Raw genomic sequence first — 18,460 nt, 5'->3', positions numbered from 1 at the left:
TAGTTTTCCCCTTCCCCTCCAACCAGTAAATAAATATGCACTGTAAAACTAATCAAGTAGTAAACGCAGAATCTACATTACTCAAAAAAATCAGTCTACAAAATATTTATTTGATAACAGCCACAACACTGAATTGTCCACATCTGCAGTATTTTATGGCATCTCATAATTTGACATTAATGTATTTACACTCCTCCAATAGATGGTCACCACCTAAAAATTAAATTCACAAAACCAAGCTCACAACCAAGAATAGTCAATAGGACAGCAGTTGCAATGGACAGCCTCTCTCAAAGGCAAACAGGATCCCAGCCTGCTACCCAGAAATCCTGTTGCAGATTGTTAAAGTGCAAATATAGCCAGAACTGTGATCAGAAAAGAGATTGTAGCTTCCCTATTTATTCTCAGTTGCTTATCAAATCTGATTAGATTATGAATCAATGCCACAATCCTGCAAACTTTTGTGCACATGCATCAATGGCATTATTCACATACTTAAAGTTAAGCACCTGTGTAATATTTGCAGGATTGGGGTACAGACAGGATTTTTTTTTTTTATAAATATAAACTGCCTCCTTTGCAATCTCATATATGGATCTGAGAAGAGGTCAAGCTGGGCTCCTTTCTACTACTATTAGTGACACCACCAGTAATGAAGATTTGGAATCAGAACTTCCATTGATTAGTGCCTGAAGCAAAACAGAATCCAGCTCCCTCTCCAGTATTTAACTCTGCTGGGCCAATGAGAGTCAAAGTAACAGGGTATAGCCATGGAACTCTGACACAGTAGGCTGGGTAAGGTGGTGCTATTTTTAGATGTACTTTTCTGATTATATCCAGTTTCCCCTAAAAGTACTGAAGTGTCACTCCTAATATTCTTTAGTTTTCAAACCCTGCATATTCCTTAAAAGCCTTTTTCCCTGTCTTTCAGTTTGCTCTATGAAAGCTAATGAATGCAACTGAATTTGCTTTTTTAAAAGTTTCCAGGTAATTGTTCTGGCAACACAGTCAGTTCTCTTTCCGTTTTGTCCTAAAACCCTGATCGCTACATTAAGATTGTGAGAGACTCATGCAACAAAGAAAATCAGTCAGGGAAAAATATCTAGTTCCCTAGAGACAAAATACTACCAATTTTACACTGAGTCAGTGCCGCCTTGCGTATGATCCTGCAAACTTCTCTTGACCTGAAAATGTTTGATGTTTCTGATGTGCAAATTCTTTGATCAACATTTCAGCCCTCTATAGCGTTAAACATTCCACGCTGCAAATACACATTGAGAGGGTTACAATGCAGCTGGGGATACCTAACACAGCCTTATGAAAAGTGTTTATAGCAGGTTTGCAAGTGGCACTTCTCAGAAGAAAAATCTTCTGAGTCTCTTCCCTGCCTAAGTAATATCTGGTGGGGACTAACTGTTCATTTCACTCATCTAAAAGCAAAAACCTGAATGAGTTTGCTTCAGGTTATCATGGTTTCAACCTCAATTTTATTTTAATTTTAAATTCACCACCACCACCATAAACATGCTAAGTTATAAACCTCTGCAAAATATGGCTGCTCACAGAAACACTAAATGGCAGCTATAGCACCAAACAGCCCAGAATGCAACAAGAACAGGCTGAAAAAGAAACAGTTGCAGAAGCCTAGTCATGTGTGAGAACAGATGTCCATCTCCCTTTGCCCTTGGCCTTTTGAGGTGAAATCAGCACAGTATTAGCCAGTAGGAGGGATGCTGGTGCAGCCATACAAAGGAATCTCTGATCTGGAACTCCTGCAGCGTGTTTGGCGAGATCAAAAGAAAGTCAGTCCATCATCCCCACCAAGTGAGTAACAGACGAACTCGTGTAACACAGAACACACCACAGAATCGGCTTTAAACATGTACAGTATAATTAGCACAGAGGCACATCACAGAGTCTAAACAGCATTTTTAGTCACAGCATAGATTCAAACAATTAATTTCTCAGACTCTCTCATGCACAGCAGCCCTTTTGATGACATACAGTGTCTGTCATAGATAAAGCTGCAGCACAACATGCACTAATACCTCAAGGGGACTGGCAGTGCCGAGAAACCCATTCTACACCCCTAGCCCTTGCTTATGGAAGTGTGTGTTATGCTAACAGTTGTAACAAGCAAGGGTGGAGCAGAGAAAACGGTGGGCTGCACCACAAACCCATACATTATTCCAGTGGAACATGCTCTGCATTGATGCGAGGCCCTACAGTGGAGATGGAAACTACACAACATGGAGCATCAAGATCACTATTACCAGAGGTGTAGCAAATTATTTTCAGGTATGAGAGGACACTAAAATGGCATCCAGGATCAGCCTATTCCCTGTTTAGATTGCCACCTTGACAGTCTCTTGCATTTTTGGGAGGTTGAGGTCAGCAGCAGAAGACAAAGAATGGATTTTCCAAGCAAATGTACCTAGGGTGTATGCTCAGCCTCTAGGTTGCAAGTATTTGGTTAAGATGAGAGCACAGTGCATAGCTCCATGTACATTGTACTTTTCCCATCATGCTAATGGAGATGCATCAGACCAATTTTACAATGTGATGACTTAGGAAAAGAAAGAAAGTGGAACAATACCAGCTGGTAGGCTTGGTTTACTTTTTGCATTGCCCAAAAATGGACAGCAGAGTGCAGTATATCCAACAGAGGTATAATACTTCTGCAAGGGCATTCTTTACAGAAATGCCAGGGCAAAATACAAGAAAAAAAGGGATATCAGACATCTCAAATTCTCCATTTGGCTTTGGATAACACCCATGCGACTTAGGTGAGCCACAGTCTTTTAAGCAATTGTTGAGAACTTGCACAATGTGTGAGTAAATACATAATGGAATAAAATCTTGTGTGTGGACGTATTACTAACAAAAGGGATACAGGCCTGGACCCAGTTTGGGGAGAATTTAATGGAACTTATTTACAGAACAAGAGGAGAAAGCTGCATCAATGGAAGGTAAACAGCCTGAACTCATCCCACAATACTGGCCCACATCATACTCTTTAATACCTAAAAGTAAAAAAATATGACCCCTCCCTATTATCCTCCCCCCAAAATATTTACAAGTAGGATCAGCAAAGATGATACAGAAGGAAGATGTATTGGAGACTACTGCAGTTTCAGTCTTTGTTTTAACTGTCTTCCTGCTGACAGACTCCTTTATTGCTTGGGATACCCACCGGACCTCTTCAGTACTCTGATGATGAATGGCACAGAGGCTGCTTCAAGCACAGAGGCTGCTTCAAGCTTGGATGATGAATGGCACAGAGGCGGCTTCAAGCTTTCTCTGCCAGCAGGCAAAACCTGTATGGTCTGCCAGACACTAGACCACCAGAAATTGATGATGGATGCCATGATGCGAATATGCAGCCTTTGCCTAAGTGTTCAATAGCAAAAGAAATCTCTGTGCATCTGACATTTGGGTTAAAAAACAGTCAGTCTGCTTGTATTTGGCACAAATGAAGTTTGTATTTGTAGAATTCAATAGTGACGCTGTAGAGATCCCAGGCGTGATAAACATGCAGGTGTGGGACAGAACTGTACGTCCCACTCACCCACCGCAGTTTGTCTGTAGCCTTGTGTGTTTACAGTAAGAGAACAAAACACAATTACACCTTAGAGACTGCAGCAAACTTCATAAAAATCAGACTCTGTTATTTCTCCACCACGTTCTCAAAAGTAACACTGTGCCAGTTATAAGTTCTGCTGGAACCTATTGGACTTTGACTGGAAAGTAGCTACATGTTGCACCCAGCTTCTGGGTACAGCATGATCAGACTCTCGGAGGTCAAATGAAGGAGTCCTTCTGAAGGAATGCAGAAAAAAAAAAAAAAAAGACATACAGGAACGTATGTGGGTATGATGGATGAGAACATACAGTCCAGGAGGAGTAGGCAGCTCCGACACCATCTTCGCAAGAACACGCTGCTATTAACAGTATGGAAGCCACCCAGTGGGCATTGTGGTTTCAGAATTAGTCATCTATGGTTGGCAACCAAAAGGCCTAAAAGAAGAAGAAAATGTAAGCATGGCGCTAGAACAGACGTCTGAAATTCCCCACCCAGTAAGCCCCAAAGCAAGCCAAGGAATCTGATACATGCTACCAGCAGTTTAGGATTAGTATCCCTGCTTGGACTGGTTTGGTTTGGGAGGCATGTCAGGCTGATGCTGCCAAAGGCAACTGCTCATTCTAGATCTTACACACAATACATGGGCAAGCTCAGGCCTAGCAGTCCTCCCATACCTTCCTAGACTGTTAAGAACTCTACTGCCTAGCAAGACCCTAAGACTGAACCTGAACAGGACCTTAAAGCTCGCAGTGTTTATGATAGAGGATCATGAAATGTCAGCCATATTACGGTGGTGTGAAAAAGCCCATTTTTCTGTGTGCATGCACAAGCACTACCTGTTCTCAATGTGTCCATATACATTGTTCCTTTCTGTCCCCAATGTACTGCCACACTTCCATCCACCTGCCAGGCTGTGGGAATCACAGGGAGGGCAGGATGCAAGTTGGACTGGCTCTTCCTGAGCTTAGGGGAGGACCTAGCAAAGGATGACTACCCTCTCCCACACAGTCATCCAGGGCAGCCCAGGAGACAAGAATTAGAAAATTCTGAAAACCAGCCACTTCCCCAATGCCCCCGGCCTCAAGCACAACCTCTGCACCAGGGGCTGTGAGAAGGGAAGCGTATGCATGGCTGGGCACTCCCCCAGCAGGGGACTTGTGGGTGGTTTCCACTCCTTTGGCACTGAGCAGCGCAAAGGAAATAGAACGGGGCAGAGAATCTACTTCAATATTAAATTCTGGCCCACTGACCTACCAGAAATAAGGTGTTGGAACCTCAGGCTGAAAAGGATGGACTTGTGTTCTTACCATGTTGGAACATGCACTGGCAAAGGTCATGAATTTGGGATTGAACTGCAGACAGGTTATAGGACCTGTGTGTTTCCCATCCAACACAGCCACCTTCATCCCACTCTCCCCATTCCAGACATGAATTTTTCCATCCTCTGAACCTGTGGGTTAGAGAAGACATAACAAAAAAGGCCAACACAGCAGACAAAGTCAAAGTATCACTGGTAAACTGTAGTTGAGGCACCAGAAGAGTTATCAGACCTACAGGAATCAAATCTCTAATTGCCCCCCACAACAAGTTGGGGGTAAATTTTCCCTTCAGACTTGCAGGTACAAATTCCGCTGACTTTGAATGGCATTCTGTATGGGCAGCATTTGGCCCTGCAATCTTTTTAAAAAGCTGGCAGGGCCAAATGCTGCCCATACAGAATGCCATTCAAAGTCAGCGGAATTTGTACCTGCAAGTCTGAAGGGAAAATTTACCCCAACTTGTTGTGGGGGGCATACTCCTCCTTGGTAGTGATATGGATTTGATCAGAATAACTCTTTATATACTCAAGTCTGATGCAGCCTAACAAACCATCTCATTCCGCAGAAAATGACAGTTGGCATTAGCAGAGTGAAATCTTGCCTACACTGAAAACGCTAGTAGTACAGTAGCAGCTGCACCAATGTAGTGCTTCAGTGTAAACGCTACCTATGACGACAAGAAGGATTCTCCCATGGGTGTAGGTAATCCACTTCTCCGAGAGGCGGTAGCTAGGTCGACAGAATTTTTCCATTGACCTAGTGCTGTCTACACAGGGATTTAGGTCAGCCTAATGACGTTGATCAGGTGTGTGGATTTTTTCACACCCCATAGCAACATAGCAAGGTTGACCTAATTTTCTAGTGTAGACCAGCACTATGAAGGATAGAGTTTTGCTATGCACATTAATGGCTTGAAGACCAATATCAGAGGATAAAAGGCATTGTTAAAAAGGTAGCTGTAGTGCCAAATAAAACTCAATGGCATCCTAAAAGCCATCTGATTACAATCCTGCAATTTGCAGATCATGAAAGGCCTGGTTTTCAGCAAGCTGTGCACGTATCTATGCATCTGCTTGGAAGATGGAACACAGTATTCATCTGCACAAATTCTCAGTTCATACACAGAGAAAAGGTAAGCATCTTACTAGTTACATGCAGAATCACATCAAAGATTCACACACGTGCACAACAGCTTGCTGAAAATCAGGCAATAGAAGTGCAATCTAGTCACTGAAAATTGTGCAGTCTGCAAATAATCAACGAGTATGGTAAACCAGATTTCAGTGAGTTAACGCTAAATGTGACTGGCCAAGCTTGTTAAAGACATTTCAACTCTCATGATCACTAAATACATGTTTTTATAGCAGAAGTCTACAAATTTCCATTTTAATGGGACACCTTGAATTTTTAAAACTGACCCCTTTTCAAAAATATTTTAGTCTTTGGTATAACCCCCTTTACATAAGATATCCTGATTGTTTAACAAAATCCCTAAAAAGGTTTTTTCTGTTTCCTTTTTGTCTATATGGGCTTTTCAGGAAAGAAACCAAGTGGACACCCAGGGTAAATTAGTCAAACTGCACAAAGTAAAAATGGGAAAAAATGCATTATTCTGGAGTTAAGCAGTTGTAGGGACAAAGTTGAGAAAGAAGTGAATCTGTCCAACAGCAGGAGGACTGAGGATACCAAAGAGTTAGAGAAGGGATACGTTTCCTGGCAAGAAGGGTAAAACATGCAGAACTGAGCTGACTCCAGGAGGATAAAATGAGGGTCTATAGGATCAGAAGGGAAAAAGAAAACATTCACCAGAATAAAGAACCACCACCAGAATGGTCTTTCCTGAGAGACCGAAATACCATCCTAGATTTAACTTTAGTTATTAAGGAGAATTTATGGGCAGGTTACTGATGACCAGCTAGATTTCAATAATTAGCATAGTATACAGGGTAGTTTCATGTGTCTATGAAGAACTGAAAGAAAGTAGTGGGAGAGGCAGTACAATATATAGAGAGAGATAGAGATGGTAATTGGCCATGTTAGGTAGTAAGTTAATAATGCAGTGTTATAACTGTGCATGTAGTAAATAGATTATCCAGAACTACCTACAGTCTAGACATAATCAGCCAGTTCGTTTCTTGTAATCATCACTGTAAGGAGGATCTTTAGGAGGAATATGAATGTGGAGACGGTGGACTTGTTTTGCAGATCAGCTTACATTCACTGAGGGCAGTGTATCCTAGGATATCCCAGCTGATACTGTGCAGATTACCCTACACAGGTAGCCCAAAAAGGTAAAGAATGTAGTCTGCAGGTAGAATGGAGGGAGGCTGCAACATTCTAAACTACTTCAATTGCTTTTTCCTACTACACAACTTTACCCATGCTGCTCTGCCGATCCATCTCAACAGCAGCCTGAGGGGACCAACTCTTGGGGGTGACAGTAAGAGGGAAGTTCAGTCAGTAGCCCTTTCTATTCTTCCTCTCAGCTGAGATTGCCAGCCAAGCTATCAATTAGTGTCAGCTGTAGTGGTAATATATGATGCAAACACTTGGCCAGCAGGAAACATGGACAGACCTACCTACTAAATTAAACATTAAAGTACATTGTATTAAATGACAGAATTTTGAGAGTGTTTTAAGTGTCTCCCACAGCATACTGAGGAAAGCATTTTGTAAGTCCTAAAATAGCCTGTTGCAACCTTTAAACCAACTTTCAGTTTAATTATATAAATACCCAGTTTCACAGCACTGAAATTGCCTTGTAATAAGACCCACAATGGCAGGCTACAAGGGGGTAAGGATATCTTACCAATCATTATGAACTGGGAATCTGGTGTGAATGATGCCTCCAACGTGACAGCCTTACTGTTGTTATAACCCTACAATACAAAAGAGGTTAAACTCCTTCAAGCCTGTGGCAAAGGGGACATGTCAAACCATTCTTCTAGATGAAGAACAGGAGCCCCTCCCCCAAGCATTACAGACTGCACTATGCAAAGCCCTCCAAGTACTACAGGAGGGGACAGAGCACAGATGTAAGGATTAGGAGTGGGCAATAATTTATCAAGGTACTAAACCAAACACTTTCCCCTCATTAGCAGAGCTTTGAAAGCTCATTAAAGGGAGTTAAATATCACAAATAATTTCTAAAAGGGAAGAAGGAGAGAAGTTTTCAAGTGAGTCAAGGATAAGGCCTTGTCTACACTACAAAGTTAAGTTGACATAAGGCAGATTACATCAACCTAACTCTGGAGGTGTACACACTACAATGCTCCTCCCACCGCTTCAACACACCTGCTATGCCGACCTAATACTACCACCTTGATGAGAGACTTAAAGCTTAGGGCGATGTAGTTAGAGCGACGCAGTGTCAGTGTAGACACTGCATTGCTTACTTCAACCTAAGTGACCTCCAAGACATGTCCCACAATGCCTGCCATGGCTGGTCTAGTCACCATTTTGAACTCTGCTGCCCTGCAGCCAGGTATACAGACATGCACTTCCTCCCCTTTTAAAGCCCCAGGAAGTTTTTAACTTGTTCTTTCTATGAGAGCTTGCCAACAGGAACTGCCCAGTTGACCATGCCGGCTCCGCACAGCAAACACGCTCCTTCCTGGGGTACACAGGAGGCCCTGGATCTCCTGGGTCTGTGGGGAAAGGAGGCCATGCAGTCACAGCTCCACTCCAGGCAGATTGCTTGGGGCATGGAGGAGAAGGGCTTGTAAAAATCAAAGACCTGTGGCAGGCATACCAGAAGCAAGGGAGGCAAACAGTTGGCTCTGATGCAGAGCCGCTTCAATACATGCTCCATATATCTTCCAGGACTACAGCAGTATCCAAGGCACATTACCCCGCAGGAGATTAAACACAACAACAGCCTCACAGTCACGCAGCTGCGAGAGCCTCATTGGTGTATGTGCTTGTGAATCCCCGTTCCCCCGCCTTTAAAGATACTTTCCCCGGCATGTATGAAGTTTACCTCAGCATTACATAGATAGGTTAGCATGGGTGTGGAATAAAAATCACTGTTTTTTCCTTATAGCCTTGTATTCATAACACACAGCACAATACCGAACAGCAGTGCAGGGTCCGTGCTTTCTGACAGAGATGGCTGGTTTGCAGGTTACCAGGGCAATTGAATACCCATGGAATGATGGGATTGGAAAAACCTGCATCATGTAATGCTGAACCTGCCCCCAAGAGGCAAACCCTTCCCCAAGACACCCTGTGACCAGTTGTACAGTGGGATAGCTGCCCATGGTGCACTGCTCTCTGTGTCAATAGAAGAGTTGCTACTGTGAATGTGCTCCATTGACACAAGGAGCATAGGGTGGACATGCAACAGTGGTTTAATTACAGAAATGGCTGTACACCCATGTAATTTAAGTCGACTTATCTTGGGCCTTGTTTACACTACAAAGTTAAGTTAAATCAGGGGACCAATAAGCAGCAAATTAGTAAAGAAGCCCTCTCCTTAACACTTGTCTCATCCACAGGGCATCAGCTATCTCCCTTCCAGCTTTAGTAACAGAGCTCCAAGAGACCTGCCCCTGGAATACATGGAACTGGGGTGTTTTATCCTCCAAGCTAATAATCCCACATCATCCCATCCCTTACAAGGACGTAGCAAAGACAGAGCAGTTTCCAAGAAGGCAACCAAGATAGCATGCTCACCCCAAACGTATGCAGTACAGCTCCCTTAAAGGCATCAATCAGTCGAAGGAACCCTCCGTTGGTTGATAGGAGGATGAGCTTCCCGTCGTTACTGAACTTCAAGCCTGTCCACTCACAGGTTCGATCGTACTGCATCTTGAATGTAGCAAATGGACCCTTCCATAAATAAATAAAATATAAAAAAAAGTGGTGGTGGTGGGAAATGATTTGTATGCATGCGCACCCAGACATTTACTTTGTTGGTAAAAAAATAATAGTAAAAAAAATTATATCTCCAGCACAGGAAAACATTTTAGATTCCTAAAAGGAAACAAACCAGACTGATATTGAACAATCCAGTACTGGCTGCCACGCAAAGGATGGCAGGGGAGAGTAGCAACAACCTGTCAAATTGTGATGCAACTGTGTTCTGACATGCCACATTTCTGTCATCTCCAATAGCAACCAAACCACAACAGGAAGTTTAGGAAACTTGTGGTTTCACCACCATAAAGGAAATGACAGTGAACAAACATCTGGTTCACCACTACAGTCACCAGAGAGAAGAATCAATTCTCACATTACATCTGATTATACAGAGACAGATTTAATGTACAATACAGTGGCCATTTGCTAACAAGGCCCCCAAACCTAATTTAAACTAAGGGCTAGAGCATCAGCACTGTTGCACTCATCTAAAAACAGAGCTGTTCTCCACCTATTTGCAACTACTGTCGTCCAGTTACAGTTTTCCTTCTCGCTCTGATGTTGCTGCTAGGTCCACCTGACCTAGATGTTCTTCCAGTACAGCCAGCAAGGAGGAAGAAACACTAACTGCTGCTTCCCACGTGTTACAGGAAGCCTGAAAAATGGGTTGAAGTTCCCACCTGACTCCTATCAGCCTCCCTACACCCAGAGGCATCATCATCATAAGGTAACAATGCCATTCAGCTCCTCAGTGATGATACCCCATAGGCTTGCTCCCAAGCTCTCCATCTAGTCTCTGATACCAGTTCTCCTGGGGCAGAAGACAGAGAACAAGTGGATTGTGCACTGGTAGATTGCTACACAGAGTGGGGTCTGAAGCACAATGTGCCTGGCCTCTGAGGCAACAGCTCAGCCTGAACCTCAGAAGGTGGACCAGATTCATAACCAGTCTTGGAGATACTATTATCAAAGACCCTAAATGATGCAGGAAAGCGAGGCTAAGGAAATTGAGTATAGTTTAGTGCTGAGTATGTTGGTGAGGGAGCACGAGGATGCAAAGGCATATGATAGGGGACAAAACGTGTTGGGAGAGCAAGTGTCTGAGAGGAAGAGATAGGAAGGTGAGAAGTGGTTGGGTCAGGAGACGGGGCATAACCCAGGACAAATGCTTTTTATTGCTTTTAAGTTGATCTGGGGACTCCGATTTTATTAATTCTCTGGCTCTGGGGTTAACTAGAATGAATTTAGAGGCAAGTCCAAAATGGGATTTAAGGATCTGGTGGTGGCACCTACTTGTAAAAGAAACTCTTATACAAAGCTCTCTTAATATATTAAGTATTAACTCCTTGGTGCTGCTGGCTGTAGCACATGCTAAGATGTTTCAGGGGATGCTCCAAGTCCAGGGTTTACATGCTGTTTCTTGTAAGCTATAAAGTGTCAGAAATGCATCTAGCTTGTCTCTTACCTTGTCAAAAGAGCGGAGATCGTAAAGCTTCACCATTTCAGAATTGACTCCAGCAGCAAAGATCAGGCCCTCTGGATCAAAGGAGCATACAGGCTTCCCCTGAAGATGCATTAAACCCTAGAATATGGAAAACAGTTAAATATGGATTCAAGTTGGGAATACAGGCATATGCACTTAAGTCCATTCCTGACAGCTCTCTCAGCTGTGCACAGATCCAGCAGGGCAGTCTGCTGGTAGAACAGCTGGGTTTTCAGTTGTCATTCTTCGTTCTTATTAAGAATCTTTCAAAAGGTGGCTTCTCATGTCCCACACTGGCACTAGCCTCTCAATTCTGTACATAGAGTATCAACAAAGAGTTTGGAGAAGTGGCTAAGTGGCCATCCATCCAGAAAGGGTATGAGGAACTAAATACATGGCCTCAACTCATCCCTAGTGGCAAGTGATGATCATGGGACACCGTGAAAGGGACAATCCTAAGAGGTTAGTCAATTTAATGCATTCTAAAAGTTAGAAGGTTTAGAACAGAGATGAGAAAGACTTTACATTAACTTCACTATTTAGGTGAAATAATTCAATTGCTTCTGCAAGGAAGGAATTGACTGGTCTAAATTACTGCTGAAGAAGTTTAGGAAAACAATTCAGATACACCCCCTGCTCAACACCCATCTACATCTCTTATGGGAAAGAAACTTGCATCACAAGAACAAAAGTAACCAACCAGAACAAGATGTGCTGCAGAGGCAACATACTGCAATTCTGTGGGGAAGGGAGACGCATCTTGTATTGGTAACAATTATCACTTCTGAGAGTTTCACAGAGCACTCCTGCTGGAAGTGATGGCAACACATGGCTGGAGGTTGTGGGGCTAAAACACTGACCATTCAGGAAGATGAGCACCCAGGTGCAGCTCTGACAAACACTGTCACTGCCTACCTATGCTGATTTAATACAAAAACCTAACCTTCCAAATGCTAGAGGCAAAAACTGTTAAACTAAAAAGATCAGATTCCCACACAAAGGTTAGCATAACAGTAATGGACAAATTCTCTCACTCTGCACAAACTTTGCACTGGTTTGACTAACTTAGATAACCTAGTGCAGCTTTGTTTAGTGACAGGTTTCAGAGGAGCAGCCATGTTAGTCTGTATCTGCAAAAAGAACAGGAGTACTTGTGGCACCTTAGAAAAATTTGAGCATAAGCTTTTGTGGGCTACAGCCCAAAGCTGTAGCCCACAAAAGCTTATGCTCAAATAAATTTGTTAGTCTCTAAGGTGCCACAAGTGCTCCTGTTCTTTTTATTTAGTGGACACCCTTACATCGATTAAGTTAAACTGATGCAACATTGTGTTTAGACAAGCCCTCTGCATGAACCTGCAAAGCAGGGAAAATTAGACTTTTAAAGAGAGAGTCTTAGGGAAGACTGGTAAACTAAGATTTTTACAAAGTCAAAATTACATAAAGTCGCACACAGAATGGAAGTGAGATGTGGAGAACAATGTCATGTCAGCAACATCTGCTGACTTCCCATGAAGACCAAGTTAAAGTTTAGAAAGCAAGAGGCTCTTACCAACATGCACACTACCAAAGAAAAGTGAGGTTTCTGATTTAAAGGGCTTATTTCTTAGGCAGGTATAACTATGTTGTGAGTAAAAAAAATGGTTTTCAATTTGTGCTTTACAGCTGATCCTCATGAATCAGTGACTGTCTCTCTCTGTACTCCCAGTGAGAATGGAGGCATGTTTAGGACCTGCCAGCCTCTTCCACAAACATTTTTCACCACCACAAACACTGCAAGAGTCAAGCTGTGTGAATGCCAGGTACTTTCAGTGTCCATTTTATGAGAAGGCCTATTCAAGTTTCTGCTTTGGAGGGATTTTACTATGAAACCAGAAATACTAAGTACAACATAATGGAGGTAACTGGTAATAACCAGAGATGTTAATAAATATAAAAATGTTATAGTAAGCTTTAGACAGCATTTTGGAGAATTGTCAAATTAATTATAACATGCTCAGCACTTGAAACAGTAAGGGCTTATCATAGACAAAGTTGCAGTGTTAAGACAGGGTGAATCTTCCAGCTTCACTAAGTTTAACACAGCTGGGAAACCCTGGAATCCTCATGGCTCTGAGTCTGCTTGTGTATTTAACTGCTTAATGTTTTTCATTTTAAATGAAACAAAGCCAGAGCATTCAAGGGGTCCCATTCTGTCACCACTAATTCCAAGGTACATGGGAGACTTCTAGAGAAGACTGAAGACTTTTGAGGCTACAGCGTCATTAATATACTGACAACATCCAACTAGCGTCTTGTTTCATCAGCTCCAGGAGTTGCTGTTTTCTTGCCTTTCCAGCACTTCCCCAAGATAGGGCCCTGGAGGAAAGTGAGTGAGGACACAGTGTATGCACAAAATGAATATCAAAAGAGGGATTCTGCCTGAGATGACTTCTCTTGAATTCCAGGAGGTGCTGATGGGGACCAAGAAATACTTCATGATAATATAAAAACCAGACCACCTATTTAATCTACAACCCATTTTTCATCATTTCAAACTAGAAACTCTTTCTTGCACATTTCATGACAACTGTCAGCAGACAGGCAAGTGAATTTGGTATCCCACCTGGCAGTTTGGAGACCGGAGATCCCAAAGTCGGATGGTTTTATCAAGTGATCCAGAAATAAAGGTATCATCTACTGGAGACATGGACAGGGCAACAACTCTGCAATATAGAAGATTAGCTGTATCAGGTATTACACAGGTATGCAAGAAAGTTAGCAATGTAACTATTATCCTCTTGGCTTCACACAAGTTCAAAATACTTAACATTTTTTATGGCATGAGAAGAAAAGTGAATTAAGTCTAACATGGTTTAGGTTCATTACAACACTGCTTTAGCCTCTCTTGTTCTGTTTTATAGCCACCAAGACCTTGATCACCGAAATGTCCCCTTGTCACATCTCTTACCTCTTGCTGTGCCCTGGAAAATATCGGATGTATTTATTATCATGTAGGGAGAGGTAACGGATTGTATCTGCAAGAAAATATAAGAAACACATAAGCATGTATCTCATAATAAACCTTCTCCAACAGATAGCAACAATGGTCTGCTTTGTCTTCAAGAGGGATGTTAAAATGGGATTAACTGAATGAGAAACTGAAATCAAGTAGTCTGGAAGAAAAACAAACAGTAGAACTAGTGAGGATGTTCCCAATGGTCTGGAGATAATACGAATACTTCACATAGTGTAAATGAATTGCCATGAGACATGTACAATTTTCTGCCACAAAGTTATTGAAGCAAAATAAAAATCAAGTAACTGTCAAGTTTTTATTCAAGCATTTCTCACAAAACTACAGCTTTCTAAAAGTTGGTGCCAACATTTCCTGTTAGAAAGCGAGTACAGATTTATCAAGCAAATGCCATAGTCCTGTTAATGCAGCCATGCAGGAAGAACTGTCCCCAGCTAAATAACCACTGCAAAGGTGTGAACTCTGCCACTCAAAACGACAATGAGGCCATGTCTATACATACAGCATCTGGTTAAGACGCTCTATGCCAATAGGAGAGAGCTCTCCCGTCGGCATAAAAAATAAAATAAAAAAACAAAAACAAAAAAGAGCCCATCTCCATGAGTGTCATAACCTATGTCAGTGGAGAAGCTCTCCCTCCAACATAGTGCTGTGCACATTAACTCTTTACAGTGGTATAACTTATGTCGCTCAGGGGTGTGGAATATTCACACCACTGAGTGACATAAGTTTTGCTGGCATAGGCTGTAGCGTAGACATAGCCTGAGATGTGAACGTCAAAGCCAGGCTGGGACCATTTAAATATTAACTGCTAAGCACAGGCATTAAAAACCAAACTCCTCAGATGGAGAGGACACTTGTTGCCTTTGTGCTTTCCTTGCACCTCTTCCAGACTGGAAAAAGCTTTGGGGGTAAAGGAGGAATACGTGATGAGAACAGAAGAAAGGACCCTTTTAATCTAACAGCAATTTCTTTACAAAAACATAATATAGCACGGGACAGAACTGATCACAGTATTCTGAAATCAGTAATTCTTTTAAGTGGCCTTCACTGAATATAGATTGCAGTACTAACAGCATTTTTTCTTTTGGAAGATTCTATGGAGATTTTTTCACCACAGATCAAAAGCATTCTGTAGAACATAAGCCACTTTAGTACAAGTGTTGAGAATATGAACCACTTCTACTTGCACATACATTTGTGAGTGGAGACATGCAAATAGGACCAAATTAAGCCTCCAGCATCAGCAGGTAACTTTTACTGGGGGAGACAAAAAGAAAGAACGAGGGAAAAATAAAAGCAGCTAACTCCCTCCCAATTTTTTTCTTACATACACCCTGTTTTAGAAATATAGATGGACAAAAAGACTGATGTTCTAGCCCTTTTTTTGTTGTTGTTTGTTTTTTTAAGCTTTGACACCTGTTGAGTGTTTATTCAGGTTGACATGTTCAATACCGTTACATCGACAAGTGGTGCTGAGACTGCAACATTAATAACAAATCAAAGGTGGAAAATTCTGTTTTCACCTGTGTTATTGCAATACTAGCTGGTGTGCTAAATGACTTTTCTGCAAGGCAGGGTGAGGGTAATGAATCTGTCATCTGTAGGGAACATTCTTGACATCTGGAAGGCTAGAATATTTTTCTAAATGCCTTTTTCTGTAGAATACATGTTATGTGGAATATCCCTCAAATCCATCAATTCTTGACAAAGGTTTTCCACTGAGTCAGCTGAGGTCAGAGTTCTGCATGGTCCCCCAGAGTTTGGCAAGATAAATTTAAGGGTAACTGTGACCAAGCTTTGGGGGCACCATTCTGAAAGGCTTCTTCTCCTTTGAGTACCTCCAGATGATCATCAAATGACATAAGTCAATCCACCAAAATCAGCAGTTTAACATCCCATTATTGTTAGTACTTACCTGCTTTTACACAGCAATTTTAGTGCATATTCCTAGTTTTTCTGCTAAAAGCTGCAGTTACCTGTTTCAGAAGAATGCAGGTGGAATCTCACCTTCTTCTGCTAAATACAAACCATCTGTGAAGCATGAGTGGGTGATCCTTTTAGCCGACAGTGCTCTGTCCCAAGCAAGGCAGTGGCCTGTACAGTTATCTCCTGTACCGGGTGGTATCATAGACCCTCAAACTGTACAAACTACTACCTCAGCCTGGAATTAGGCAAGAAGAACCAGGTTTGAAGCTCCTGAGGAACCCTTCAGAAAGAATTGGATCAGAAGCATATATGTACTTGTGTGCAAATACCAGCATTTGTACAGTAAAGGAATGGCTTAATTTCACCCTTCTTTCTGTATATGCAACATCCTGAAAAGTTAACATCCTGTACACTTGCCCATAGTTTCATTCATTAGGGACTATGCAGAGTATGGACCACCACAGGAGGGAAGCATACCAGTTTTCTCAGGCCAGTTTACAATTACCAGTAATATATTTTTCTAATCCATTTCTATCACCAGTGTATTTGCTTTAAAAGCTAATCAAAGGGAAAATGATTACAAAATGATAATCAACTTCAAACCATCAAATTACAAATACCACCTTAATAAAATGGATTTAAAGAAACTAAAATATTGTACCAACTCAGAGCTTCTCTCAATGAACGATACCACAGTGGGGATTGATGCAAAATTAAAACACTATCATTACAATGAGACAGTCAGTAAGTGCACAAAATAAATTGTAACCATGAGAGAACGCTATAGGAGGATCAGAAAATTGAATGGGAATTTCACCAAGAATGAAGTTCTCGAAGGATTCCTGACATTGCAGCACAGCCATTTATACCAGCTGTTTCTGACACAGAAGAATCACCACTTTGCTGAGGAAAGAGTGTGTACCTGTGGGAGTTGATGAATTAAATAAAAATTTTTAACACCCAACTAATCCTTTCACCCCAGGCTCTGAAAGTAACTTTAATTCACTGAAGATTATGAAGTGCAGTTATGATGAAAAATGACTATGAAAAAAATGACACTTTGAAACAGATGGGTTGCCCATGCATATTATACTGGGAAAGCAGAGGGGCTAATGGACAAAGCCAAGATTGGACACAGATGAGATGTGTTCTACACCAGGCTTAGTTAGTGATTTGCTATGTCACCTCAGTTTCCTGCCCTCCATTATGTACCAATAGGGAGAATACATCCCTATCTTTGTAAGGCACTTTGAGATATAGAGGTGAAAGATACTATATAAATGCTACCTATTGTTTTGAGTCATCTACTTGCTTTGACAATTTTTTTTGTTAAGCTACTCTTTACTCCTGCTGGTACTGCAAAGCCAACACAGCCATAAGAGCACACCTGCATGAGCTGGAATGGAACCCACAGAATTGTTAACTAAGTTCCAGATACTGAATCTTAATCAACAATGATGCACTAGTCAGAACAAAGTTTGCCTCCTGATCTCAAATTGAATTTGAAAGGCTGTCAGAAAAGAAAAACAAAGTTTTTAAAATGTTAGCGTGAGCATCATTTGCTGTGGAGTCACTGAAGGGGGGGGGGGGGGGGAATCTTCACAGTCACAGAGAAGCTAAATGATTGGACCAATACGAAACAGCCAGTCAACAACAGAATCAAGAATAGAACTCATCTCCCTTCAACTATCAAATCATATTAACTCTGGTTATTATAGCAAAGGGGAACAGTAATTAGCAACAATAGGTCATTATATGTTAGGGAATGACTGAGTTATACTTTAAAGATGAACATGTCTGTTTGCCACCATTCTAGAGGTTGCTAAGAATGAGCCATTCATGTCAGTCAAGACCAAAGCTTTCCCCGGCACTCCACTACGGTTTATCTGGGTGTGCCATCTAAGTGCAGAAAGATTAAACATGGTCACTTACCGTCTATTTTGTTGGAGCTGTACACCACAGTGTTGGCAGCATGTGTGTATCTGATTAGGTCCACTCCATACTTTTTACTATACAGTGTTCTCTTTGGTCTGTCAAAAGAAAATACAGAAATAATTATGTCTACTTCAACACACAAGAGCTCAAGCTGCAACCTACCAACTATCAGTTTACTTTTTAGTAACTTAACACTATAAGTCCTTTGAGATATCCAGGTCCTTTTATATGAGGAAGGAAAACTGTTGAGATCTTTAAAACCAAAAAAACAGAACCATAAGGGACCTTGTTACATAGTGCACTAATAGATTAGCCTCCAACCCCTAGGGACCTATATT

General features: G+C 41.7%; 1 protein-coding gene and 1 long non-coding RNA gene across 2 annotated transcripts in view; one reads left to right on the top strand and one right to left on the bottom strand.

The window, feature by feature from the left end:
* Positions 1–89: 89 nt before the first annotated feature.
* WDR82 (WD repeat domain 82) overlaps positions 90–18,460 on the bottom strand; it is a 36,373-nt gene continuing 18,002 nt past the window's right edge. The window contains exons 2-9 of the mRNA XM_039547019.1: positions 18,120–18,217; positions 14,193–14,259; positions 13,848–13,947; positions 11,228–11,344; positions 9,577–9,732; positions 7,712–7,781; positions 4,891–5,033; positions 90–4,017 (exon numbers count right to left, since the gene is read on the bottom strand). Of these exons, the coding sequence (XP_039402953.1) occupies positions 3,988–4,017; positions 4,891–5,033; positions 7,712–7,781; positions 9,577–9,732; positions 11,228–11,344; positions 13,848–13,947; positions 14,193–14,259; positions 18,120–18,217 (781 nt within the window). The 3' untranslated portion in view covers positions 90–3,987. The remainder of the gene's footprint in view (positions 4,018–4,890; positions 5,034–7,711; positions 7,782–9,576; positions 9,733–11,227; positions 11,345–13,847; positions 13,948–14,192; positions 14,260–18,119; positions 18,218–18,460) is intronic.
* LOC120409266 lies at positions 10,038–14,684 on the top strand. Its single transcript, XR_005601233.1, has 5 exons — positions 10,038–10,489; positions 11,569–11,707; positions 12,908–13,044; positions 13,455–13,986; positions 14,146–14,684. It is a non-coding gene; the product is annotated as an uncharacterized LOC120409266 (long non-coding RNA).

This window comes from Mauremys reevesii, linkage group 7 (genome assembly GCF_016161935.1).
Source record: "Mauremys reevesii isolate NIE-2019 linkage group 7, ASM1616193v1, whole genome shotgun sequence".
In the NCBI taxonomy this organism is placed as follows: Eukaryota; Metazoa; Chordata; order Testudines; family Geoemydidae; genus Mauremys; species Mauremys reevesii.
This window is presented reverse-complemented; position numbering and strand designations above follow the sequence as displayed.